Source organism: Uranotaenia lowii, chromosome 2 (genome assembly GCF_029784155.1).
Source record: "Uranotaenia lowii strain MFRU-FL chromosome 2, ASM2978415v1, whole genome shotgun sequence".
NCBI classification, from domain to species: domain Eukaryota; kingdom Metazoa; phylum Arthropoda; class Insecta; order Diptera; family Culicidae; genus Uranotaenia; species Uranotaenia lowii.
In genome coordinates, this window is record NC_073692.1 from 49,352,944 (window position 1) to 49,380,781 (window position 27,838).

At 36.1% G+C, this 27,838-nt stretch overlaps 1 protein-coding gene across 3 annotated transcripts in view; it reads right to left on the reverse strand.

Annotated features, from left to right (window-relative positions):
* The window catches only part of LOC129743747 (tyrosine-protein phosphatase non-receptor type 14), an 88,266-nt gene that overhangs the window by 15,868 nt on the left and 44,560 nt on the right, over positions 1 to 27,838 (reverse strand). For 2 of the 3 annotated variants that reach the window (XM_055735885.1, XM_055735884.1), the window contains exons 3-5: positions 811 to 3,911; positions 532 to 750; positions 287 to 463 (exon numbers count right to left, since the gene is read on the reverse strand). In XM_055735885.1, the coding sequence (XP_055591860.1) occupies positions 287 to 463; positions 532 to 750; positions 811 to 3,911 (3,497 nt within the window). Of the gene's footprint in view, positions 1 to 286; positions 464 to 531; positions 751 to 810; positions 3,912 to 12,341; positions 12,998 to 27,838 lie in introns of those variants that run through there. The other variant, XM_055735886.1, reaches the window with a different exon arrangement.

Sequence of the window (27,838 nt, forward strand, 5' to 3'; positions counted from 1 at the left end):
TTTTTTTAATTTTTTTTTCTTGATGTACTCATCATTTCCAACTGTTTGAAATGATTTTGAGAGCAAAATAAAAAATCATGAAATGAAGGGGTAAATGTTTTTGCTGAATCTCCTAATCCAACTAGTTATGGGTGGAAGAATGACAGAAATGAATTGGCCAAATGTGAGCTGCAAAATCTTGGAGTTGTACGCCTAGGATTTAAAGCTGTCTATGTGATTAAGGATTGGAAATCTCCACTGTTTTTTTTTCAATTTTGAAAACAATTCAAACGTGCCATCCACATACCTGCCCATATTCCAAACACCGTTCGCTGGTTTGCGGTATGTAGCTGAGTTCGCTGGACAGCTGCACCAGTAGGTAAACGTCCGCCTCCCAGACGCACTGCCAGAAGATGTTCGTTGTCGTGAGGTCGTTCGGACTTTCCGCCACAATGTAGAACCGTTGCTTATTGCCCACCGTACTCTAAAACCGGAAGATAAAAATACTGTTAAAAATTGCTCCATTTTAAGAAAGCAAAAAAATAAACCCACCGTTATGTGCGAGGCATTAACGTAGCCCATCCGGTTGTCCCGCGTTGGCGTCAGCCGCACCCGGTTGTGATCGTACGGCAGGAAATCGACGTCGAAGTTTTTGTTCCGATTTTCGTCCGCTAGGGCACAATCGAATTTGGCATTCTCCGCCCGCTTCGGTATCCGCTCGAACTCGCAGTACAGCTGCGGGTCGGCCAGCTTGCTCTCCAACAGCGAACACTGAAATTGTTTCGAGATTTAAATGTTTATTTTTCACAGTAAAATATGTTACTAACTTACCAATTTCTCTTTGCTGATATTGGCAGGCAGCGGTTGCTGTCGCGGCATACCGGTGCTCCAGCGGTGCCTTAGCTGCGAACCGGACCCTTCGTTGATCGAGCTGTTGTTGCTACCGCCGCTTCCCGCACCGGAACCACTAGCGGTGCCGCTTTTGTTTTTCCGATCTTTCTCCCGTCCGAGGGTGGCGCTTTTCTGCTTATCGCTGGAGCTCTTCGAGCGGCCGCCCAGAATGTCCCATATCTTGCGCCGTTTCGTTTCCTTAACGGATGAGGAGGTGGTACTGGTTGAGCTGGTGTTCGATATGCTCATGTTGTGGCTGCCCATGTGCGAGGACGACGCCGTCACCGAGCTGATGCCGGAATCGTTGTGACTGCCTCCTCCGTGAGCGCTGCTGATGTTGCTGTGGTTGTTGTTCTGTTGGTAGTAGTGCTGCGGTTGTTGTTGTTGTTGTTGCTGTAGGCTAACGTTATTGCTCATCGCACCGGAAACCATGGTAGAATTCGATACCGTTCCCATTGCCGGTTGTATCGTCGTCGTGGATTGATTGGTCAAGTCCAAGTTCGTAAGGTTGTTTGAGTAATTCAAGGAAGAATCGACGACGTTCATCCCGAATGATTTTTCGGCTTTTTCGTTGAAGGAACTGGTAACAGCAGGTTCAGGTGGTGCAGCACTGGTTTGGTGATTTGGTGGCGGTTGTTGGCTGGAGGGAAGCGTTCGTGGTATCACATGGTTGGTCGTTTCCGGTGGATGTTGCTGCTTTTGATGGACCGTAGAAAGGGATGGACGTTTGCCGGGCACGGGGAAGGTAGGTTGCTGCGCCACCGATATTTGAGCTGGTTCTTGGCTGTTTCGTGTTCCGGGAGCAGATTGGACACTAGAAGTTCTGTTGCGGATTTCATCTAACGATTCGTTCTCGTTTTTCCAAGGTAGTGGAACATTTTCGTAAATGGGTTCGATTGAACCGTTGATGTGCTGAGATGATCTGTTGAGGTGTGCGTTTTGAGCCATGCTGAGGGCTGTCGTTGAGTTGTGAAATTGACTTCCATCCGTTAAAAGAACTTCTCTGGGCATGTAGTAGATGACATTGGCACTTTGTGCTGATGGAATAAGTCCAGTGGGTTTGGAAGGTTCGACAAAGTTCAGATTCTCGTAGGTGCCATGTGGAACGATATTTTGTGAGTGTCGCAGCTGGTGGGCTCCGGGATAGAAGACTTGGTTGTTTTGAGACATGTGCATGAGTTGAGCATGGTGAGCATTGAGTAGTGGACGGTTTGATACAAGATCAGGACTAGAACCAGACACGTGAGCACCGCGATACCCGGGAAGAGCCCTGTGAGAGGCCAGATCTGGTGTAGACGTTGAGCTTAATCGATTCGCAGGATATGGTGGTGGTTTTACGAGTCTCATCATTTTGAATCGATGGGTAAGACCATAGTCGGAGGCATCTGAATAGTGGGGACCAATCATATGCGGTGTTGTGTGATGGGTTACATCCGGGTAGGGGTGCTGGTGAATTGTAGGCTGATGTTGAATCGATTGGTTAAAGTATGACACATCTGGTTGACTGCCGGTCACGTTGTAATCCAAATGGCCGGTATCAGAGGTCAGCATTTGAGAGGCCGATAAATGTAGCAAATTGCCATTACTCAACCGTACATCGTTTGTGCTGCTACGCAATTTTTGTTGAATGGCCGTTTCGTAGTCTGGAGCTGGTCGATATGTAGGTAACAGTGCTTTCAGCCGTTCCCGATCTTGACTTACATTATTATTGCTTAGATCTAAGCAGGAAGAACTTTGTGCTCGATTAATAAGTGAAGCATTTGATCCCGCAGGATTGATAGCCCAGTTGGAGCCATGATTAGAGTATTCCAATGGCACTGAGGTGGATGAGTTTAGATTTATATCTAGCGTTGACGTTTGCAGCGAAGACCTCGACTGCATCACGGCATTAACATTGGCATTCATCAAACTGTTATTGTTCAGATTCCCTATACTTCCGATATTTGTATTTGAGGCCATTAGCGGCGATGGTTGTGATTCAACTGCCAAAGCTACCATTGACGGAGCAGCATTATTCCACACGCTCGAGTGACTTGCTGCTAGATCACTGCCACTCTGCCAGTTTGAGGAACCCATCCCGTGCGCTATCGACGAAGTAGAAACCTGGTACTGACTCTCACTGAGCAAATCATCTCTACTATCATTCAAATTCTCTTGCTGAAACAAATTCAAATTCAACTGACTAGCTTGAGTTTGATTCTTTTCAAATCTCGCAAAGAACCGATGCTGTAAGGCACATAACCTCCATATGTAGGATCCCGTTGTTGAATCCACCACAGTGAAACGAACATTCTCATTTGGATCCGCACATTCTATATTGAAATATTTTTTATGATTTAAAACATTCTTGATATCTCGCCAGGGATAAAACTTATTCACATCACTAGCAACGATTATTCCCGAAACAGAGATTCCTAGCGTGACATCCGTTCCGTTATCATCTTTGGCGGAGAAAGTTTCTTGGCCATATCCATCCAACTGCTGGCAGGCTGAAATGTATAAACTTTCCGATGCCCCCTGCGTTACATTATTCAGCTCGTAAGCTTGCTGGATTACTTCCTCCGTCAGTGTTTCCAACAGGTTGGCTTGAATCATCTCTTTCGGAAACGACAAAAGTGTCTTCAAATAATCCACCGTATGCCGATCCTGGTGGTTTCCGTACTCCGCTTGGCGACTGTAATTTGCCAAGATAACGGCCTGTTTCGGATCGCAGTTGATCCTACCTTCCACCACGTCGTGCTTCAGTTGCATAAAGTAGTAGTTCCGGGTGCCTTCGTCGTTTATCAAACTCACCCCGGACAGCACGTAGTACATCACTCGCAGGTACAGAACCTTCATGTTAACCGAATATTTCTCCAACTGCCGGCTGATGGGCCGATCCAGGTCGACCCAACGCATTTCACCATCGCTGCTACCCTTGACCTCATACCGCAGTCCGAAAAACTCCGGCTGATTGATCGACATCCGTTGGCACACATTTTCCAGACACTCCTGACCGGTACTCTCGGAGCTTAGGGTGCAATCGATTTTGGACGAAGAATCTAAAATTTGAGAATAATTTTAGTAAAAATAAAAAGAACTAAAATTTGAGCCAACGAATCCGCACATGATTACACTTGTTATACCGATAACGCACATCGAAAGGATGATATCAACCGTCATCAAAAAATGATACTCCAGCCTATTCCGGAAAGCAAACATCAAAAATAAAATGTGTTTACAAAACACATTCAAATTACAATCCCACTTGAGCTGGCGTTCACGATAAGAGCCTATTGCTGTTAGCGCCAGACTTTGGCTTCCTCTTATCAGACCGAGCTGACTGAGCTACACGTGGGTATGTAGATTCCGCGTGATTTCATTATAATAATAATCACGCCTGGGAGATAAAATGTTTGCTCCGAGCAATTCAGATTTAGCACTGCCGCCACTCGGATGACCAATAACTAAGAGGTACAAGATACCTGGTGAGGTGTTCTTTGTGCTTAGCTAGGGAAAAAAAATCCAACGATCTAATTGAAACGACAAACAGATGTTAGGTGATAAGGACTTGGTAATCAAGGGAGATAAATCTGTTGAATGATTAATTCTGCAAGGAGTCAATAAAGGTAAGATAGGCTGTGGGCGTACGATAACGTTCAAATTTCAATCATAATTACTCTGCCGACATCTAATGATTGATGAAGAAGAAATGGCATGCCCAAAAATTATGGGTTCAAATCAGCGGATTCCAAAGGTAGCATTTTTTAAACCGAACTTTCGATTCGAGGAGGCCCGTTGGTTGATAATTTTGCAAATTGGTAGAATAATTAATGTTGAGTTGACCTTTTTCCAAAAAGATTCTAGTTTTAAAAAAATCATATCTTGTAGATTCTTGATATTAATAAATGTTCCACTTTATATTTTATATATCAATGCTGCTATGTTTGGACAGCACAAGTCAAACAGTTTTTTGAGCGATATTATGCAATTTAATTTAAAAATACTAGGAGGTGGTTCCGTCGTTTTAGGACAACGACGAACACATGAACCAACACGGAAAGTATTGTTTATGTCTGCTGCTTACCGTTTTTATTTAACTGTCTTTCACAGTATTTTGTTTTTTCAGTTCACATAATGGGAATACACTTAGGTCAATTATAAAGTATGGTCGAATCAATCTGGTGATGGTTGAAGTGGATGAATAAGGCATACATAATTTCCGATTCAGTTATAATATACTGACAGTTTCAACTTTATTGAGGAGCCACAGACAAACAATTGCATTTGTTATTAAATTGAGAGGTATTTAGGAACATTTTTTTCCTACATGATTCTTTTGGCTGAGTCCAAATCATCATTCTGTATTTAATATGAAGAATTCGTATAGCTCGCTAAACGTAGCCGTGCACAATGATTTCTAATCATAGCATTTCCTCATTAATCAACAGTCGAACAATAAAGTTAAAAAAGAAGAAGAAGAACAAGAAGAAGAAGGAGGGCAGATCGATAATTTTCACTACGGTAATCTCAAAAAAAGTTAAATTAATCAATGACAATCATTGACATTAAGACATTGCAAATCAAACGATTTCATTTATAGACTGCCGACCAAAAGCTTGGTCACCCCTCAGAAACATAAATATTGTGTTCGGGCATTTCTCAGTCATCTTATGACATAATGCTTTTCTTTTGATCTCATTCGAAAGTAGTGAGCAAAACCAAAACCTTCGTCGTATGTTTTTGGCAAAATGTACATGTTAACTTTACATGACTTAAACAAAGCTTATAGTTGGAGTTGGAACATTTACCAAAAACTGCATATTACGAGGAATGAAACACCTATAGAGAGTCGGATTCTGGTCGCAGCTTCAAAGCTAAAATCTATTGAATTGATGAGTATAAGAGATGAGTAATAAATTTAATTCTTGCTTCCTACGAATCCGAAAGATCTTTCAACTAGCTTTATCGAATCTCGACGTGTTAGATAAGTCTGAGATATGTCGTTCTAACTGAACAGTGTACTTAAATTTCTCACGTTAGTTACATTTCTTCTAATTCGTTATAATTCGATGTAAATATACCCATTTCAGCGCTGAATGTTCGTAGTAAATTAGAATTAAAGCAATTGAATGGTAATGTGAGCCGGGTTAATATGAGCTGCAATTAGGCCCGCGCGAAGCAATCATGCATGGGAAGGGTAGTTTTCGAAATTTAGCCAAAAATATTAACAATACCAAAAATACACAATGAATAAGGGAATTCATTTTTAAAACCATTTTCTTACTTATAACTATCACACAAACTCAAAAAATAATTAATTTGACTGATAAAATAAATCAAAACTTTTTAAACAAATCAGAATGAATGTTTCAAATCAATGCTGTTTCCGGTTCTGAACAAGAAACTTGTTTGAAAATAAATTCTAAGCAGTTGAGCTTCAAAATTTTAAATCATTTTTTCTGAAACACCAGAAAAGTGAATGGGCAATGGACTGTTTTTTGGGTTTGTTCTTCAAATAAGATAGAAAATCACTTCAACTTAAAGTTTCTCTATATTTTCTTCTATTTTACATTACTTAGAAGGTTTAATAACAGACGATATAGATGCGCGCGATTCTTAAATGGAACTGAACTCGCCTCACAGCGCGAGGCTCCTTTTATTAGCACATCGAACTTTCAAGAATGTTCCCGGCACTCAACTCTTGAAGATACAAGATGATTCTGGAACCTTTGCGAATGCTTACGAAGCTTCGAAAACACGTGGCTAAATTCAGCAAGGAAATTCTAGAATATTCTGGAACCTTTAAATTCTTCAAGCTCATTTCAATTGGCTTGAACAAAAAGAATGCGAATTAAAATTTCGAATAAAGCTTCGGACATAAGAATTAAGGCACAAAAATAGAAAACATAAAATATAACACCAGATTTTAAAAAAATCTGAAATCAGAATAAATGTCAGATTAGGTTAAAATTAACCATGATTAAAAATTGTTAGAAAAATGATAATGATTGTTATATATTATTCAACTTAATTTACATTTCTTTTCTTCCTTTTCAATTGAAGGATTGATTAAGACATTCCGCTTCAGTACCTTGAATTTGAAAAAAAATATATCAAGATTAGAAATGTTTATTCTCGATTGGGAAAAACACCTACTTTGAACTTTGGAGAATTTATTCAATAGTTGATAGTTGAATTTTATTTGATAAAAAGAAAGAAATATTTCATTTTATTTCAAGAGTGCCAGTAATCGAAGTCAAAGGTGAAACATTTTTCTATATTCTATTAGACTGGGTCGATTTGGGTCAATTTTGAATTTCTCAAACCCTGGGATCTAAAATGCTTCGTCTTGCTTGAAAACTCATCCATGATTTTTGTAGAAATTTTAAGTTAAGTTTACATGAGTAAATTTGGACTTTCAGGTTTGTGTAAGAAAATTGAATTTTTGTATTAAAAAATCAACATCATTTTTGATTCTTCTGTGAACCTAGCCTGTTCATGGTTTGTGTGCCAATTTATAAATTCTCTGAAGGAAATTTTTCACTTTGTTCAGGATTGTAACTTGGTACCTTATTAGGAAAAAAAGTTATTAGCTGTTTAACAGGGATATGTCTTCTGGCATTGAAAAACAATAAATTCAACTGGCATCACTGCTGCTAGTGCTTTGCGAAGTATTGCATAAAAGTAGTCCTGCACTAGGGAAGGAAGGCTGAAATTCGCTGTATCGTTTTCTGTATCGTTTTTTTATTGTTCGGCAAAAAGCCAGCAATTTTCGAAACGATTTGTAATCGTTCAAATTTTAACTTTAGATGATTAGTGTCATGTAGCGAGTCTTGTAACGTTAATTGCAGTAGATTCAAAAGTAAACATCGAAATCTAATACACCAGCTAGATTATCCGATGCCAGTCTGTCAACTCTGTCGTACATATAAATTTTAATTTAAATAAAACTGTTTTGGAACTACCAAAAATGTAATTATGTTATTTAAGCTATTTTTAGAACAACCATTAATCAAACAATTATTATTTATCTGCTTCAAAAACTTCAACGAAATTTGAGCGAATTGATGAGCCTGAAGCTGCAAGAATTTTCCAGAACAAAACAAAACCTAATTAAGTAATTGTTTAAAGCAAAAAAAGTGTTTTTCAGCATCAAAAAAGTTTTACTAGAAATCACTAAATAAGAAAGTAGATTTTGAACCTTCGCACTGGTCGGTAGATTGAAGAGAGAAAATTGACTCTGAACGATTTTTTCTTTTTTTATTCAGTCTCCCTTTCCCAGGTCATGCAATGTCTCGCTGGGCACCCAGCAGTGATGTCAATTGAATTTACTCATGTAAACGTTACTTAAAAAATCTGCAAAAAATCATGGATGAGTTTTGAACCTAAACGAAGCTTTTTATACCCCAGGGTTTGAGGAATTCAAAAATTACCCCAAATCAACTTAGTCTAACATTCTATATTAATCTATAAAATTACAATTACAATTACAAAAATATTAAAATTCTTCCAGTTGTCAAAATAAAAGGCTAAAAAGTTCGTTTTTGAAGTTGTTGAATTATACTGATTGGGAAATGGGTGATCTCTGAATGATCAACAAGAAACTGATTAAATTAAAGTAAATGAAATCAATTCCAAGTTTCCAAGTTTTGTTGTAAATATTAAAAACACAAAGATAATACAAATTTAGTTAACATTGCGCATTAGAATTTAACTTTTAAGATGCTTCTTCGAATAATTTTTCGAACTTTCTAAAGATTAATTAAAAATAATGATCGATTAAAACATGATTTTATATAATAAAAAATTAATGAAACGTTAATAAATTTTCAATCGAAGATTTAAAATTTTAAATTTTTAAGCTCTGCATATTTTGTAGCTTTTAATCTTATAGGGGGCCCTGGAAAGGAAATGGTTTTTCTCATTTAAAATTTAGTTTCCAAGACTTCCAAGAAAATTATGTTTTCAGAACACAAAAATTCAGAACTTAAAAACAAAGCAAATTTATTAAATATATTTCATAAAATTTATTTGAAAATTGAAATAAAATATGAAGATGAAAAAGATAAGTGTTTTAACATTTTACATTTCCAATGAACTTGTCTAACCATTTTAAAAACATATTCATAAAATTTGATTGATAGCTCAAGGGAACAAGATTCCTACAACATCAAACCAAATTTGGTATAAAACTTCTTTAAAAATAAGAAAAAGTAAACAAATAGGAAATGTCCATAACTTTTTCCGCCAGAACTCAAAATTACTTGAAGTTGATGGAGAAAATTGATAATTGATTTTAATCCTTTATTTTAAAATGTTATGTTTTTTATTTGAAGTTTTTTAAAAAAATACAGCAATTTGTTAAACGATTTGAAAATATTTTTGAAAGTTATTTTAAAAAAACAAAGGCTCATAGAAAAATTGTAGATTTTGATCTTTTGAACCCAAAATTAGTCAAAATTAGCTTTTGAATTCTTTGCACCTCGGAAGGATGTAAATTTTGTGGCCTTGTAAAATTTATCAAAACGATTTTGAATGTGATGTTGAGCATTTAGAAGAACAAGAAACACAAAATAAAATTGAGACTGAAATAAGTTTTATGAAAAATATTTCATATCAGCACGTTTTTTTTGTAAATAAAAGTTTGCGGTAATAAAGTATACAGGGTGTTCAATAAGTTCGAATACAAATTAAAATAACGATAATTGAAAATCAACTGAATAGAAGAATTTTTGTTTCATTCAAATGGAAAGGTAATTTAATATTGACTAATCACACCTTTTGTTTGAAAATTTTTTTACCTTAAACCAATTATATGAGCACCAGCGATTTGTCAAGTCCAACGTACGCGAAATTTCGTTCCACATAAGAATGCTGACGATTTTTATATAGAGTCAAAATAGGTTTCCTGTATTTGTTTAATCTCGACAACACGTAAGATATAACTAACCAATCCAAGAGAGTTATATTTGAAGGGTAAGGCACTTTTCATTTTGAGCCAAAATTTCCAAAACCCTGTATTATTCTGTGTAACACTAAATGCAAAATTAGCGACAAAATCCATTTATTATCAATGTAAACTAAATACAAAGTTACACAAGCACATATTTAATGGTTTTCGTCTATTTATGATGTGGAATAGTTCTATCCTCCATCACGTTGATAGGCTTTTTGGTTGCCAGATTGCCCGGTTTTATCCGGGTTTGCCCGGATATTTGATATAAAATTTTGGAACAGTCCGACCCGGCCCGGTTGCCCAGATTTCATTGAAAAATGCCCGGATTTTTTCATTTTATTTGGCAAATCAAACCAAATCAAAATAAATTGTGTTGTAAAAACCTCCAAAACAAAAATTTTTTGAGCAGGTTTTAAAAAAATAATTATGAAAGGTGTTCTTCGAAGCCTAAAATACATTTAAAATCTGTTTATGATTTTTGATGATTTTTTTTTTCAATTCTTTTTATTTTGATTTTTGTTAGGTAATATCTGGGTTTTGACGGAATTTGCCCGGATATTGCCCTGATTTTTGGTCGTCAATTTAGTAATAAAATGCCCGGATTTTGCCAGGTTTTTATAGAAAATTGTCCGGTTTGTCCGCCCGGATACGTGCTGAAAAAATTCTGCAACCTTTAGCTACTGTTCTGGAACGAGCGAGCTTCATTGAACCACCCTAATACCATAAAAGGCTCAGTAGCAGCATCGCCATGGTACTAGCATTAACAGTTGGCGTTGCGCGCCCAAACATCATCGGTTTTCCTCGGGCCTCGGGTTTTCCGAAGGGTTCAGCCAAATCCAACCCAAGGCTCGGTCTCTTTTCCCAGCCAACCACCAGAGGAGACGGTAACAAAATCAGAGGCCTAAGTGGCCAGAGTCAGAGGCCTAAGCGGCCAGTCAGAGGTCTAGATAGACCAAAGTCAGTGTTTGTCGAAAGTCCAATTTTGTAATTAGGTCTAAGTAAAATACAGTCCACTAAGTTTGTAATGTTTCGGAATGAGTGCGTTTTTATTCGGTAAAGAAATATCTGATGCTATCGATCCTGCCATCAGGGGTGATCCTGAACAGCTACTTTTTCGACATTTCACACATAATACAAAAAAATAGATTTTATAAGAGACAAGTTTAGGAATTCTATACTTGTTAATTCTCGACAACATAAATGATTATGAGAATTTGACCAATGGAGACACATTAGGTGACCTGTTAACTATTTATTTTGATCAATAAATAGGATTTTCGTCTGTACTAGCCCTTTTGGTGTAAAAAGGCTGATAAAAAACGAACACTAAATGAAAATTAATTTTTCGACACCAGGAAGAGTTTGTCTGATGATAGTACAAAACTACTCTAACAAAAAGTTGGATTTATATGCTACGGCTTTACCACACTATTTGGTTAAAAAGTCTATTCGAACTTATTGACCACCCTGTAGGATACTAGGTTTGGTAGATTTTGTTTTGCTAATGCTGATGACCATCGTAAGTGGTTAACATCTGATCCATGCCTTCCAACTTGTTGGTATATGAAATTAGTATTCGAGAGCCTAGGGTGATTTAAGACTAATTTCCGCCGGAGGCGAGCATAACTTCTAACCTGCTTAACACGTTTTTCGCAAAAATATGCCTGTTAATGTATTTTCGTTTAAATGACAACTATCCTCGCTTTTTTCTCTCTAGCAACTAACGTCCCGTAGCAAGGAGATGCTTGTTGTCAAACTTTTTTTTAAACGGCTCCTACACAGGGGCGTAACACTACTGCACTAAGAATTCAAACCCGATTACCACAGGGTGAGGGGTGGATCAAATTTCAAAACTCAAGTTGTACTTGAATCCTTATTTCATACTTATCAAAACACATTTGATGAATTTTGTGCAAAGAAATTGCAATGTACTCATAATAAATCAAATAGCTACTTAAGTTATCGTCCAAAAGTTTGGGATCACTCCGCAGTATGGTGTATCGTTGTTTAGGATCAGTTTTCTAAAACATGCAATTTAATTTCATGCGTATATCTGTTATTAAACAACAAATTGTTTATCTGGTTAGTTGATTTGGAAGTTTATGAGTTAAACTTGATTTCTTCATGTTTAGTTGAATAATTCTTTAAGACCAATTTTAATAAAATTTTGTCACATTCGTGGCTAACGTTTTAATGATGATTTGTTTCTACAATGAAGCATTCGACGAATATTCAACAACCCGCCGTAAGTCTAACAAAGTCTAACCGCTAATAAGGCACACGTGACAGCACGATGGTGAATCACAGTAATTTATTCAAAACCGATTCAGAATTACTTGAGGCTCGAGGCGGCGCAGCACGAGTTGCAAGAAAAAAAAACCACAATGAGAACGTTTGCACACATTTCACGCACTGCAGCAGCAGAAAGTAACACCCATTATATTTTATTGGAATTCTTTTCTATTGCGTCACAAAGAATGGTTGAATAAATGTTTGAAATATTTTGGTCGGAATTTAACTAAGAAATACTCACTCAAAGGTATCACAACTAAATACAACATCGTTCGGTTATTTTGAATTGAGTCACTTTTTACAAAGGAAGAATTCAAGCAGGTGGGAATGGAACCATTCACATGCTTTCAGAAGATACTATCTCGGGTTGTGTGGGGGTGACAAATCGTTCAATTTTTCGGTTAAGCTTCGATGGCGTGATGCGTATCTTTTTGTTTCTTGGCACTATGAAGAACAAAATCCCACTCGCGCGAGCACTAAACTTTTTTAAGAGGCAATCAATGGAAGTCCCTGTCATCGCCCCGGAACGATAGACTTGCCACGAGAGATTGCCGCCGTATTTGGAGTGTTTCCTATACGCCCCCTCACAGACAAATGGCACTGAATACGACGATGGGCAGCGACATTCCAAAATTGGCGCGGCGGGCTGCCAAGAAGCATCTTATCATTTCGCGGCGCGGTTTGTTATCACAGAATGTTTGCTTGCGTTCGCTATCTGCGAAAAATGCGACGCGACGACTCGACGTGATTCTACCAACAGGTGCTGCTAAACAACAGAACCGAGGGAGACGGAGAACGAAAGAGTAGAAGAGGTCATTGGAATGTACCCCACACCTTCCTCACTCCCTAGGCTGATTTAAAAAATAAACGACCGACTAACTGACTGACTAACGCACTAACCCTAGTTAATCGGATTCCGATGGCTTACTACCGGACTAAACTGACTGACTGACTGGTTGACTGCTCCCCGGAGATGGAACGGGCGAGAATGAAATTGCAAATCTTTTTTTTTCCGCTCCGGGATGATGCGCCACAGCACAACACAACACAGCTGCGAGATTGGATTTCCACACGTGCACACATCTTCCTATAAGGTACGTGAATATGTGAGGCGTAGGTGTGTTTAGGTGGTCCCCCCGTTAATTGTGCCGTCCGTCGATGACTAACAAAGTTCTGATCGCAAGGCTACTACCAGCTAGCTAGGGTCGTTAGTATTGCCTATTATAATAATAACGAACGGGAACGGCTTCCCGTTTCCCTGAAATGATGATTTTTTCTTCAATTTTCCGCGCTCTGGAACAGGTTGACGTTAACCATTCATTGAAGGTTGTAAAGTGATAGGTTAAATACTGGCTTTTTATTGAAACAATTCTACGATAGCTACATTCAAGAGAATGGTTTTTTTTATAAAATTTTAAAATTTTATTTTAAGTATCAAGGATTTGTCAGTAACCCTAGAAAAACTATGGATGAACAAACTTGTAGGACACACAAAACTAACGATATCCTGTACATGCACGCAAAATAATTTAGAAAATAATTTTTGACGTAAACTAAGATTTTGTTGCATCCCATCGATTTTACTTGTGTTTTGAAGTAACTACACAGCAAAAATTATTTCCTGTAAAATTACGCAAATGTCCTGTAACAAAAAGGAGCAGGACATTGACCGTAATTTTACAGTTTGAAAACATGATTACGTGACATTTAATTTTAAGTGTTCAACTTTTTTACAGGACATTTGCTGTAATAATAAATGAATCTTAGTTAACTTTCAAGGAAAACAATTTAAAAATACAGGTTTTGTTAATTACAGGTGATTTATTTTAAAGGTTGCAGTTTTCAGTGACACGTAATAGTCAAATTTTTTTTCTGTGTACTTTAAAGTACACATGAATTGAAGTCCATCTTGATCAATTTTTAACTAACGTGTGCTTGTACGAATTCTTATAAAAATTTGTTTTCTCATTTACGGGTTCTTCGGTAGCCTGAAAAAGTTCACGAGTATCACGCGCAAGAAGAAAAATTGATTTTTCGAACCGGTCCGAACGTTTAGTTAGAAAAGTTTCGGCAGCTTTCGGTAGGACACTGATAAGTGGTTCCAAATCCAAACAACCGGGATTCCAAGATGCATGAGAAAAACCGAGCGTTTGCATTCCTAGTAAGTTCAATTTAAGATAATTTCAGGGTGGCCACTCAATTTTATCACAAAAAAATCATAATTTAAAAAGCAAATTACACCTAAGAACAGTTTTAATAATTTGGTTTTAGATTTCAGATGTAAAGTTCGAATATAAATGTGCATTCTGAAAATCGCACTGGAAATTAAGAATCAGGATTTAGAAAAGCATGCTAAAATTTGAATCCGGCACTTAACACTTAATCTCTAAAAACGTATTCTGAAAAATAATATAAAAGTTACTCAACAAAAAATCTAATCCAGTATTTAGGATAAGAATCAAAATAAAAATACTGAAATGAATGAATGAATAAAATTTAGCGGAACCTGTTCTCAGAATTGCAGAAGAAAAATTAAAATTGAAATATCAATCAGTAGCAATTGTATGATGTATGATGTAAGCTAACATCCTATGTAGCGTGGCACAGCCCGTTTACAGCGAACTATTCGCACATAACAATTCGATCTCGATTTCCAACTCATTGCCTAAAAATGCCTTTGACAGGGTTGCTAGCGATTTTTCGTTTTGAAATTCCAAAGTTTTTCCCGGTTTTTCCCAGGTTTTTTCCCGGTTATAAATGATGACTTTTCCGATATTTATTATACTCGTTTTTTATTTAAAATCATGGCGAGGCTTCAAATCTCAAAACTTGTTAACCGATTAGAAATCATGGCAAACACTTCGGTGTTTTTTAACACGTAGTCTTTTCGATTCAAATTTAGAGGTTTTCATAATTTTTTTTTAAACAAATCTAACGAACTGGGCATCTATTCGTTGTTTTGCTCCACAATTTCAACAATTTTGAAAAAAAAAAAGTCCGGTTAAATTTATCTTGAAACTATAATGTAGTACTTTTCAGCCAATATAAATTTTCTAGAATTTCTATAGAGTTCTAGAAAAAAAGTATAATTTATTTAGAAATATACACTACATCGAAACATACTATAAAATCAACTTGGAAGGGGATTTTTCTTACAAAACTTAAAATCATCAGATTGGAGGAAAATATTTAGTTTTTTTTAAATCCATTTATATTTTTTTGAACAAATCCAAAGACATGTTTTTGAAAAAAATGTTTTTTTAAGCAATTAATAACTATAGTAATAGTGATTTGAACTAAAGATACGTGAAAATATAGAAACCGTGTATAAAACAGAGCTGAGGTTTAATTGTTTGAGTGTAAGATATTATTTTCTATCATGGTTAAGACCTTAGATTTCGGAAACTTTAAGCAACAGCTTAACGTAGAACGAATTAAAAACTTAACACTTGCGATGTAATGCTTCCTTCCTCAGGCCAATTCCAACGAAATACACAACAACAACATTGAAAAATCTTTTTTTTTCTAATGAAAAAGAGGTGTCACTCCGCTTAAAAACGTCTCACGCTGCCAAATTATTTGCTTTTTGCGTAAAATAATTTCATGAAATATCTATATCGAACACTGAATAATTTTACGTCGAAACTGAAACTGGTCCTGACCTGACTAGACCAAGGAAATTAGAGAAAATAACACTTTTGTACCATATTGAAACTTATTCAGAAAACCTCGAACTGGTGTCAGATGGATTTTTATCAAATACATATTGAATAGTTCAATTTCTAGATCACTTTAATTCATTTGTATGTTGCTGTCCCTCTATAAAAGAGAACCTGGTTGAGTTAGAAACTTCTTTAAGCGAGAAAAAACGTTCAGTTTTGTGTTTAGTTTTGTCGACAACAGTTTCATTATTAAATTAAAATCATTTGAGTTATGCTTGTAAGTGTAGCATACTTGCGGAGAGCGAAAAAATGAGATAACTCATATTTCTCCGCAATTAGTTAAAAAAGTGATAACATAAACGCTTATTTTACTAATGAACGAAAATGAGAGTTTATGAGATGAAACTATATCGAGACTATAAAAAATATTCTTAAATTTTGAAATAATTCTAAAAATATTATTGAAACTTATTGAAAAAAAAATAAAAAATGTCAATTTTCCCGGTGAGGTGCCGAGATTCCCGGTTTTTTCCCGGTTTCCCGGTGACGTGATGAAATTCCAAAGTTTTTCCCGGTTTTCCCGGTTTTCCCGGTTCGCTAGCAACCCTGCTTTGAGTGGACTGTTTCAAGGGAATGAATGTACAAGTAGAGTAATCAATCAGTAGCAATTAGCATAAACCTTGATATATTATTTTTGGGCGAAACTTTGGTAAAAAAAACCTGTTAAATATAATTACTTGTATATTTTTAGTTTTGAGGGAAAAACAGAGAATTTCAATCGGGAGAACCGTGTAAAAACCGGGAATTTTAAAATTGATCTCCATAGAGCATTTTTAGAGGCGGTTTAAGAATATTCGACAGAACAATATTATAGGCAATAAAAGGGAATATGAAAAAAAAACCAGTTTAGGGGGCCTGTGAGTGTACTCCATTTACATTGTTCAGAAACCTAACTTAAGAAGCGTCGCGACGTCTTTATGCACTCATGAACACCAAATTTTTATCGATATTTTTAATATTTATTATATTTTTTCAGTTGTTTACGCTTCAAATTTGATTAATTTATCTCTATTTTTTATACGGTTACCCAAGTAACACAGATTAAGCCAACTAGCATTAGAATTAGCATTTTATTATGGTTTTATTATGGATATTTTTTGCAATTCGTTTTATTACGGTTTTATTATAGTCATGCAAAATGCTTATATTTTTGTTTCGACCATTTGTTTTCAAATAGTTTTGAAAACGCTAAAAAAGCTTTTATTGAACATATACTGTTAGAGTTGTTTTGAAAGAATTATGAATGCTCTGTTAAAACTACAATAAAACACAAACTTAAAAGTCTTCTCCAAACTATCTTTTGCATATTTTATAATAGCACTCAGTGCCTAATTTTAAAACGCCATAAAACTAAGTGACAGTTCTCGATCAAGATGTCAAAACAGGACACGCTCAGGTTAGATTGTGAATTGGAAAAAATATATAAAAATCTTTGAAAACTTCAAATCACCGGAAATGGTATAAATATCTCTACAATATGAGTATTGAATGAATGGTTTGGTTTTGATTACTTAAAATCAAATGAAACCCCCACAATACGAGTATTGAGAGAAATAGCTAAACTAGTAGAAACAAAACAAGAAAAGTGTTAAATGCCTCAGAAACTTGATTTAAATATATAAAAATGGATTTCTGTCTGTCTGTTCCCTATAGACTTGGAATCTACTGAATCGATTTGCGTGAAACATGGCAGATGGGGGTATTGAAGGCAGGGAAAATTCCTACTATGGTTTGAGACCCCTTCCTCTCTCATGAACGGGAGGAGGGGCCTTCCAAACAAAAGACAATTGTTTGCATAATTCGAGAATCAATCAAGCAAATGTTATCGAATTTGGCATGGGGTAGTATTTTGGTACGAAGAATGTTTCAACGAATATTATGCATCCTTCCTGCCTTTCAGTGGGGAGATAGGAAGGGGGAAGAGAGCTACATTACAATTTTTCACATAACTCGAGAACTAATCAAGACATTGGAACCAAATTTTACATGGGAGGGCATTAAAACACAAGAAATGTTTCTATGGTCATTTTTTACCCCTCCCTACATTCAGTGGAGATAAAGGCAGAGAGGGGGGGGGGGGGGGGGAAGTCTTCTATACAATTTTTTGCATAACTTGAAAATTATTCGAGCAAATAGAACCAAATTTGGCTTGGAGGAGTATTTCGGTACGAGAAAGGTTTCTCTGAATATTTAATACCCTTCTCTTCTTTTCGTAGAGAGACAGAAACGAGGGAGGGGGCTCCTTTACATTTTCCAGCATAAGTGGAAAACTCATAAATTATATAGATTTAAATTTACTATGGGAAAATATTTGAATATGGGAAATGTTTTTATGATATTTTGAGAACCCTCTGTTCTTCCTGTGAGGAAATTTTAAGGTAGGAGGGTGCACTCATACAATTTTTTACATCACTCGAGAACTTATCAAGCAAATGGAACTAAATTTCGTTTGGTAGGGTATTTGAGAAGTTACAAGGAATGTTTCTATGAATGTTTGGTACTACTGGATGATAGGAAGGAGAGAAGGGGGCTCCTTTCCAATTTTTCGCATAACTCGAGAACTAATTGAGCAAATGGAAACAAATTTGGCATGGGAGGGCATTTGGATACGATAAAAGATTATATTCTTGTTCGAGAATCCTTACTTCTTCCATTGGTGATAAAGTTAGGGAAGAAGGGAGCTCACATCAAATTGTTTAGTATAAACCAAGAACTTATCAAACAAATGGGACCAAATATGACATGGGAAATCATTTGGGTACGAGAAATGGTTCTATGATTATTTGGAACACCATTTTTTCCAGTGAGTACATAGGAAATGGAGAGGGGGTCCAATACAATTTTCTTGGTATAGAAATTATCAAGCAAAAAAAAAAACAAATTTGACATGGGAAGGTATTTGAGTACAAGATATGTTTCTATGGAATTTTACAGACCCTTCTGTCTTGCAGTGTGGAGAGGGGAGGAACGGACGGACGGAATTCCATAGAAATGTTAGTGTATTGCCTAAGACTTATAAACCAATATAATCAAATTTAATCTGAGAGTTTTTGAATACGAAAAAATGGGATCCCTACCTCCTTCCAGTATTTGCGAATGGGAAGGGGACAGAGGGGCTCCCATACAAGTTTTTAGGCATAAACCGAGCTTTTATGATACCTACAAAAATAAAATTTTAAAAATTTCTTAAAATTTCATTTGTTTTGAAAGGTGTTGCAACGTACACCGGGTCAGCTAATAATTTTTTTTTGTTTAAAACATGAAGGAAAATTATCGGAAATTGACCAAAAATTAAAAATAGTACTTGTAATGCAGTACTAAGTGAAAAAAAAAGTTGAGAAAAAAAAACCGTTCGATTTTGGCAACACCAAAATTTTGTGCGTGTTGCCAAAACAAACGGGGTCTGGTTCTTCTATTTTAGCCCTTTCACCCAATAGCAATATCGTAGGGCTTTCATGCAATTTTTAGTCATTTACAAAATTTTAAAGTTCAGTGGAAGCTGCCATCTTGGATTTCAAGTTGACGTCTGACAGCGAAATTTGACTTTTTCAAGTTTATCCCTTTAGCCAACACCCACATTTTCGGGGTTTCATGCTATTTTCAGTCATTTACAGTATTTTTATGTTCAGCGGAAGCCGCCATTTCGAATTTACGATGGCGTCGTATAGCGAAATTCGACCTGAACTCATTTAGCAATTTCATCCAATATCCATATTGTGGGTATTTAATATGATTTTCGGTGATTAAAATTATTTTAATGTTCAGTGGATGCCGCCATCTTGGATTTCGAGATGACGTTAGATAGCGAAATTTGATCTCTACTCGTTTAGCTCTTTCATCCAATACAAATATTATTGGGGTTACATACGATTTTAAGTCATTTACAACATTTTAAAGTTCAGCGGTAGCCGCCATCTTGGATTTCAAGATGGCGTCAGACAACGAAATTCGACTTCAACTCATGGTTTATTCTACGGGTCATTCACAACCATTCCGTTCTCAATCTAAAAGTTTTTCCTCATCTACTGTACTAATGATAAACAACTCAGAAATGAGGAACTCATCCTAAGCGTGTAATTTGTTGGCTTGCGAGAGAAACGTCAAATTTTGGCTTTTTATATGGCTCTCATAAAACCATTACAAATCTAATTAGCCAGATAGACCATATTAAATTGAATTGACTAACGCCATGCTGGTTGCAAAATCGTAAGGCACAAAATGACGTGATTCACAATGTCAAGTATTTGAAAACCTTTTTCAGGCCATTTTCCAGCAATTCCATCATGATTGCCCATCAGATTTGACGAGGCGCATTTATTTTTAGATACCATTTCAAACACATTTTACCAAAAATCTTGACTGGCAGTAAGTAGAAAAGATGCTCATAATATGGTTTAAACATTGGTTTTTTGGTTATTAATTTTACCAGATCATATCTCAATAATGCAATCATCATGCATCGACCATCATGGTAGCTGGAAAAAATAAAAAAAAAACTCGGAACTCACAGAATCGAAAAAAAACAAAAATTGCTCTAATGCTATAATAGCTTTGGTGACCAAAATTTAAGAGCATAATGATTTTATCGAGGTTTAAAAAATTGATCATCATGAGGTTTCTAGGATTGGGCGAAATAGCCAGATTTAATCTGGTGATGCTATAGAATGCACTTCAACTTTTTATGAAGATTAATGCTATAGTCCTAACGAAGTTTGGCTGATCATAATAAAGCTATAATTGTTACTCGGGTACTTACTTTTATTCTTTTAAAATTTGGTGATGAGAAATAAAATCGGCTTATCACATGCTTTATCTTACTTTTTCAGAAAATTGAAAAGATTCATAGTTGTACTGTGAGTACTGTGAATATGTGTTTTGCTTGTTAAAACATGAATGTTTGACAATCGTCAATTTTTTTTTCAAAAATTTTAAGTAAATTGTTCAACGGAACAATCGACATTGAGAACCATATATTTGAAAAAGGGTGCGAAATAAAAAAAAATAGTAGGGTCAAGTGTAGTAATTTTGAACAAAATTAACAGCTTTTACAAGAAATTCAATGTTCAAATTCTGGAAAGAAATAAAAAATGAATGGCTGGTTCAAAAAACACCTCCATTCAACAGGTTATAAGTTTAAGGGGATGAAGGAAATAGTTTTTGTTGGAGCGATAAACTTTCCCTGCATTTATAATTGTATTAAAACAAATTTTGAGAAATCTTCTAGACTCTAGAGGTTTGTGATCAGTAGAATGACTTAATTTCTTAACACATAAATTTATGACATTTTTTTTCAATTTACAAAGGTGTTTGGACAAGGGTTTTCAGGTCCTGCCCCACTGTGCATTATTTAGAAAAAAAAACTGTACGAGATTAGATTGTGATTGGAATAATTATGTTGAATCAATAATTTAATTTTAAAAACATAATTTACACCCCGTCATGAGCAATAAACAAAGATATTAATAGCCATTACCTGCATTGAGGTTTAACACCGATTTGCAATGTTTCTATCCTATCTTTCAACAATCGCCTGATAAATACGTCACTTTCTTATCATTTCGTCATTTATAGGTTTTGTATAGCCGAAGTATCTCAACATTCTTTCGATTTATAGCACTCATTTTAAAGGATAGGTAATCCAAGATTCTACAAAGTGCCAGATATCTCTGTGCGCACTCCATAAAAGCGAACAGAGCAAATAAAGTAATCAAAATAAATTTGTATCAATGATCAAATGCAACATGCCAGCCAAATAACTAAGAGATTGTAGTGCAATGCCCTTAAAAAAATCGAAAACAGTTGAAGAATTAAGTATTTTCTACGAATAAAAGAAAAAAAAATATACACAACCAAGCATTCTGACAATAAAACATCAACACATCCTGAAGCGTTCATGTATGGGGTTGTGATTTGATTCGATTCAATCTGTGCATTTGGCTTTATGCATCAACGGTGTGGAATGTGCTTCCCCAATGCAATCGATTATATCGTTACGAGTAGGAAGGTGCGGATTGTCTCTGACAAAGCAGCAATCAAATGGAGGTTTGTCAATGAGCGTTCCAAATTGGCAGAGCGAGCTGGTTTGCTTCCAAGAGCTGAGCACGGTGGTAGTTTATTATGAGTTACTTTTACTAGAATTAGCAATTACATATATCATTTTTAAGGATGAACAATTTCAAGTTACATCAAGATAAAATTCATTGGTAAATTCTTTTCAAAAGACTTCAACAGTAGACAACGAGCCCACCTTTTTTATAAATGTTCATATTCGGAGTAAATCATTATCGACTTGTTTAAGACATATTTTCTCAAAGCCTATAAGCATCTCAATCATGATAGTAAAAAACTTTCATTGACCAGCGCTATTAATTATCAATTATTAAGATGTCAAATATAACAACTCTATCTTAAATTCACATGAGGTGAAGTTATTTTTGTCATGAATCACACAAGCAACATGGATGACATCGTAGGTAAAGTTTATTTAACATGTTAGTTGCAATGCACATACCACCTCATAAACTGAGAAAAAACTCCCAACGATATTGTACTTTGATATCTCTTTCATTAGACAGAAATTGCCGGGAGCAGTTTTAATAAATTACACAATTTTGTTATCAGCAAATCACGTTTACTCGGCAAAACAGAAAAAAATAGACCATGGGAAAGAGACCCCATCAGGCAGCAGACGAGATAGTAGTAGAAGAAGAAAAAGTAGAAAATGCACAAATAATTAAAAGCTATTTTGTTGAACCGTACCGTCTCATCCGTCGTCAACAGAGCGATGTGAAATGCGCCGCGATGGCATTCCCTCGATCATCAATAAAAGATTTTTTTTCTCTCTTCTCTCTGCCCTCTTCCATGCGCCAAAACCAACAACTGGTTTATAATTTGAACTGTTATGATGTGCGATCGGCGACACATTACGGCAAAGCACCAGAGTTGCCAAACTATCAAGTGTTGGATTGGACTTTGCCAGAATATTGGAATTAAATCTGTGGACAGAGTTAACTTTGTATTCCGACTTTCTAATGGTTTGAAACCAAAAGTTTCAGAGTATTAATCGACAGAAATTATTTTTCAGTGTTCACAGCTGTACTTTTTTCCAAATTGATAACATAGACTCGACGTGAGAATTGGTGTAGTTCCACAAATCAAGATTTTTCTCATTGAAATGTTTGAATTCACGATACAAATGAAACTAACACAAGGAGACGGTGAAGAATTTTTAAAACATTACCAAACTTGATTCCGGAGAGCACCTTCCTTAAATTAAGAATTTTCTTGAAATACCTCTCGATTTGTTCATGTCAAATCTGCACAATTTTGCACAATGTTGTGGTAGGCGTGAATCCAGGATAAGCTGCCCTCGAGCAGGGATGCCAACCCAACTAAAATTTTGTTCTATTGTGGTCAGCACAACTTCATTAGGACTATAGCACTAATCTTCATAAAAAGCAAGCTATGCATCACCAGAACTCTAATAAAGCTAAAATCTGGCTATTTGGCTTTATCCCAGAAACGTCATTATGGCCAATTTTTTAAACTTCGATAAAATCATTATGCTCTAAAACGTTCTAAAGGACTTATAGTCGCATAAAACCCCCACAATATTGGGTATTGAGTAAATGAGCTAAACTAGAAGAAGTCGAATATCGCTATCTTGTGCTATTTTGGAATCCAAGATGGCGGCTTCTGCTAACTCTAAATTGCTGTAAATGACTAAAAATCGCATGAAAATCCTACAATATGAGTATTGGGTGAAATGTGTAATTTCGCTATCTGACGCTATCTTGAAATCAAAGATGGCGGCTTAGGCGGAACTTCAAATTGTTGTTAAGTTAACACTGAACATGCTCCGTTTAACTTTAAAATGCTGTAAATTAGAGATGTACCGAATATTGACCTTTCCAACTATTCGGCCAAACGAATATTCGGTCGAATATTCAATTGAGTTTTTAATGAAAAAACTCAAGCGTTTATTTCAATGTTTTTTTTTATTTTTTCCATATTAACGCCCCTCATGTTTTAGTCGATTATTTTCAACCAAAGTATATTTTCAGATGATGTATTACAAGATATTTTTGAGGTAAGAGTAGGCTTGCCAGATACTTTCAGGAAAAAGCGGGACATTTCACGAAAAAAAGCGGGACATAGCCGAAAAAAGCGGGACATAGCCGAAAAAAGCGGGACATTTTAAAAACTCTTAAAAAAGCTTAGTTGTATAGATATACCATTAGCCAAAGTTTTTCATAGAAAGTACACTACACTAAGTTTTTCCTACATGACTTCTATTTACACGGTTTTATAGCGCCGATGTGGTCTAGTGGATAGGCTGGCGCGAGTCTGGTATTGGTACGCCAGGCGTACTGGGTTCGATTCCCGGTATCGGCAAGAAAAACTTTTGGGTTCGAATCCCATAAGCGGGCCGACAGGTAAGATGTGTTTCATTATATAACTGACTATATAATTGGAATGTTCAATCAGTTGCCAGCTGGCCAGGTATATACACGGATGCCGGAATACCTGTAAGTAAACTAGCCCACCTGATTGATTCGTTCTTCCAAAATATACCTACATCAACACACGCAATACATTCACCACATAACAGTTCATACGAAGCCATGGGGTCCGGGTATGGTGGCGCGCTGCATTGGAGATTTGTCGAACCTAATAAACTAAGGAATGTATGTGAACCCATACTTTGGCAGAAACTGCGGTGAATCCGTGCACCCATGGTGGATTACCAACATACATACATACATGACTTCTATTTACACGGTTTTCGCCATAAGTACCGATATTTTCCACGGTTCATACAAATGGACACGTATTTTAGGGGAAAGTATTTTCAAGTCGTGCATGTTAACGGCGGATTTAATACCGCGTAAAAACTTTAGTTTAACTTGTATAAAATTTTGTTTGTTTTGTTATGTGTTTAAAAATTGAAAACTCAAGAAAGCTTTCATTTTAATATACTTTGAAAAATCGAGTCGAAAAAGATAGTTCAAAAAAAGATAATATAAGACAATTTGATTAGGATTCCGGCAAAAAAAAATAATAATCTAAAATTATTTGGAAGCAACCTAAACAATATGTTCTTCATACATTGATTGAACGTGCTCCAAGAAAACATAACTGAATCAGAATGTCACAGTTATGCTAATAACTTTAGAGTTATTCAGTATTGTTTTATATAAACTATGAAAAAGACTGCTTATTTTGAGAAAAGACGTATTTGAGAGATTTTCTGTGTTGAACCAATGAATTCAAATTGAGACTAAAGATTCATTTCTTCCAGTTTAAGTTAGTGAACTTTGTATAAATTTCCCAAGAAAAAAAGCGGGACATTTGGAGGAAAAAGCGGGACAGCGGGACATTCAACAAAAAAGCGGGACATGTCCCGCTTTTGCGGGATGGATGGCAACCCTAGGTAAGAGTCTTTCTGATTTTTAAAATTTCATCAATAACTGAAAAGACTTGCCGTGGTGGCCTATTCGGCCGAATACTTAACTCAACTATTCGGTGAGCCGAATATTCGGCTTAACGGTTTTTCGGCGTTATTCGGCGCCGAATATTCGGCCGACCGAATATTCGGTACATCTCTACTGTAAATGATTTAAATCGCATGAAAGCTCTTCAATATTGGTATTGGGTGTAACGACTAAACAAGAAGAAACCAAATTTCGCTTTCCAACGCCATCTTGAAATGCAAGATGGCAGCTTTCGTTTAACTTTAATCATTGAAAATCTCATGCAATCTTTACAATATTGGTATTGGATGAAAGGGCTAAACTAGAAGATGTCGAATTTAGCTTTCTGACGCCATCATGAAATCAAATATAGTAAAACAAATATACCTCACTGTCAGCCTTCCCCATACATTTCATCCAGGACACACATGTCAACACCACCTACTGACAAAAGTTCCTACTAAAGTCACTGATAGTATAGTACCAACATTACCCCCTCAAGCACCATCTACAAGTCAGAAATTTGCCAGATGTATAGTTCAGATCGTCGATGTGTATACATGATGGTTAGAACTTTCTCCATATGATGGCGTGCTTAATACGTCGCGTGGTTTTTTGAAGAGTGGGGTATATTGGTTTTTCTACTATATTTGATGAAATTCAAGATGGCGGTACCTTATAAACCCTAAAATGCTGTGAACGACTTAAAATCATATGAAACCGCCACAATTACTCATCTTATTGGGTGAAACGAGAAGAAGTCTAATTACGCTATTTGACGCCACCCAAGATGATGACTTCCGCTGATCTTTAAAATGCTGTAAATGGTCGGAAATCGCATTCAAATTTCATGTGATTTTCAGCATTTTCAAGTTAAGCGGAAGATGCCATATTTGATTTCAAGATGGCGTCAAGATAGCGTTTCTTGCTATTTTTAGTCATTTACAGCATTTTAAGTTCAGCGGAAGCCGCCATAATGGTCTTCTGGAGCTTCTTGTCACCCACGGGCGTCGGCCGTCCTGAACCGGCCTTCTTTTGATGCTCTGATTGTTCTCCTAGAGTGTCAAGACCTTTAGGATGCCAAGGTTGAAGTATCCGGTATCCACCAAGTACCGTAAGGTGTCCGTTTTCGACGCGACAGACTATCGTTCTTTGAACGCGCACGTTTCAAAACAAAGTGATCATGATGTCAAACTTCTTCTGAAAACTGCATGAGAAATTTTGTCAGTGCGTGAAACGGTGAACCCATGAAAAATCGACAAATTTTGTCCATTTTTGTATGCATACGTTATTAAACTCCCAGCCATTATGAGAAGAGGTGTGATCTTAAGTCGTTAGAGAAGAGATCACGCCTTGAGTTGTCAAAGGTAGGGGTCGTATGCGTGCTAACCTCGACTCATTGCGCGGAGAGACCAGATCTTAAAAAAAAAACGATCACAAACACATACAGGATCTCAAAGAAACTTGATGTTTCCTCGAAGAGATTCCTTTCACTTAACTCTAAGCGTTCATCTTTCGTATACTATGTATACCGTGACCGGGATTCGATCTCATGCCCGCTGGCTTAGAAGACTTGAAGGCTTTTCTTTACGCCACGGGCTGCGGCCGATCTTGAGTCGTTAGAGGGGAGAACAGGCCTTGGGTCGTGTTGAGGAGAGGTATGTTGTACGTTCCTCCAGTCATTACGGAGAGAGGTACGATTTCGAGTCGTCAAAGGAGAGCCTCGAGCAGGGTTGCCAATATTTTTTTTTCCAAAAATCAGGGAGCTTGAAAATAAAAGTCAGGGAAAATCAGGCTAACATAAAATGATCGAGCTGATCGACTTTCTTGGTCACCGTTGTAAAATGCTGTGGTACTGATTCACAGTTAACAATTCTTTCACTGTAACTTCAACCTTTAAACGCGATATTTTTTAATTTCATGCCTTTTATTCATCAAAGATAGACCAGCAATCACACGTTTAACTGACGAAATATAGCTTTTTTAAAACATGTGATTCAGTAGTTGTATGAAAATTTAACTTTTTGGGCTCGTTTTATTCAAATTTAAATATTTAAGATACTAATCAAATTCTTTTGCAAAAATTCTTCAGAGTAGTTCTAGAAAAGTTACGTTTCAATGTGGCAGATTTCTAAAGTTTTCGTAGCAAAAGATACTCAAGAACAGTTTTTTAAACTTGAAACAAAAATTCCGATTTCTATAGATATGTGAACAAATGTTTGCATACGACAATCATATTTTCCTCTAGTAAATTAATTTTGATAAAAAGTACATTTGCCGAAGTTTTTTACTTGAAACATAAATCAATGTTTCATACTGTTTCTATACTTCTCGCGTGATCTTTCATTACATCGAATGAAATTTCTTAAGAATTCACAGAAAACTGCTGCAAAAGTTATCAAAACAACTTAAATTTTGTATTTCCTATATAGCATATGTTGTCCAAACTACCATTTTCTAAATGGAAAAAGTTGCGATTAGTTTATGTCAGTTTTTGTATTTTTTTAAAAATAAAACTGTTTGTTTACATTTTGTTTTACACG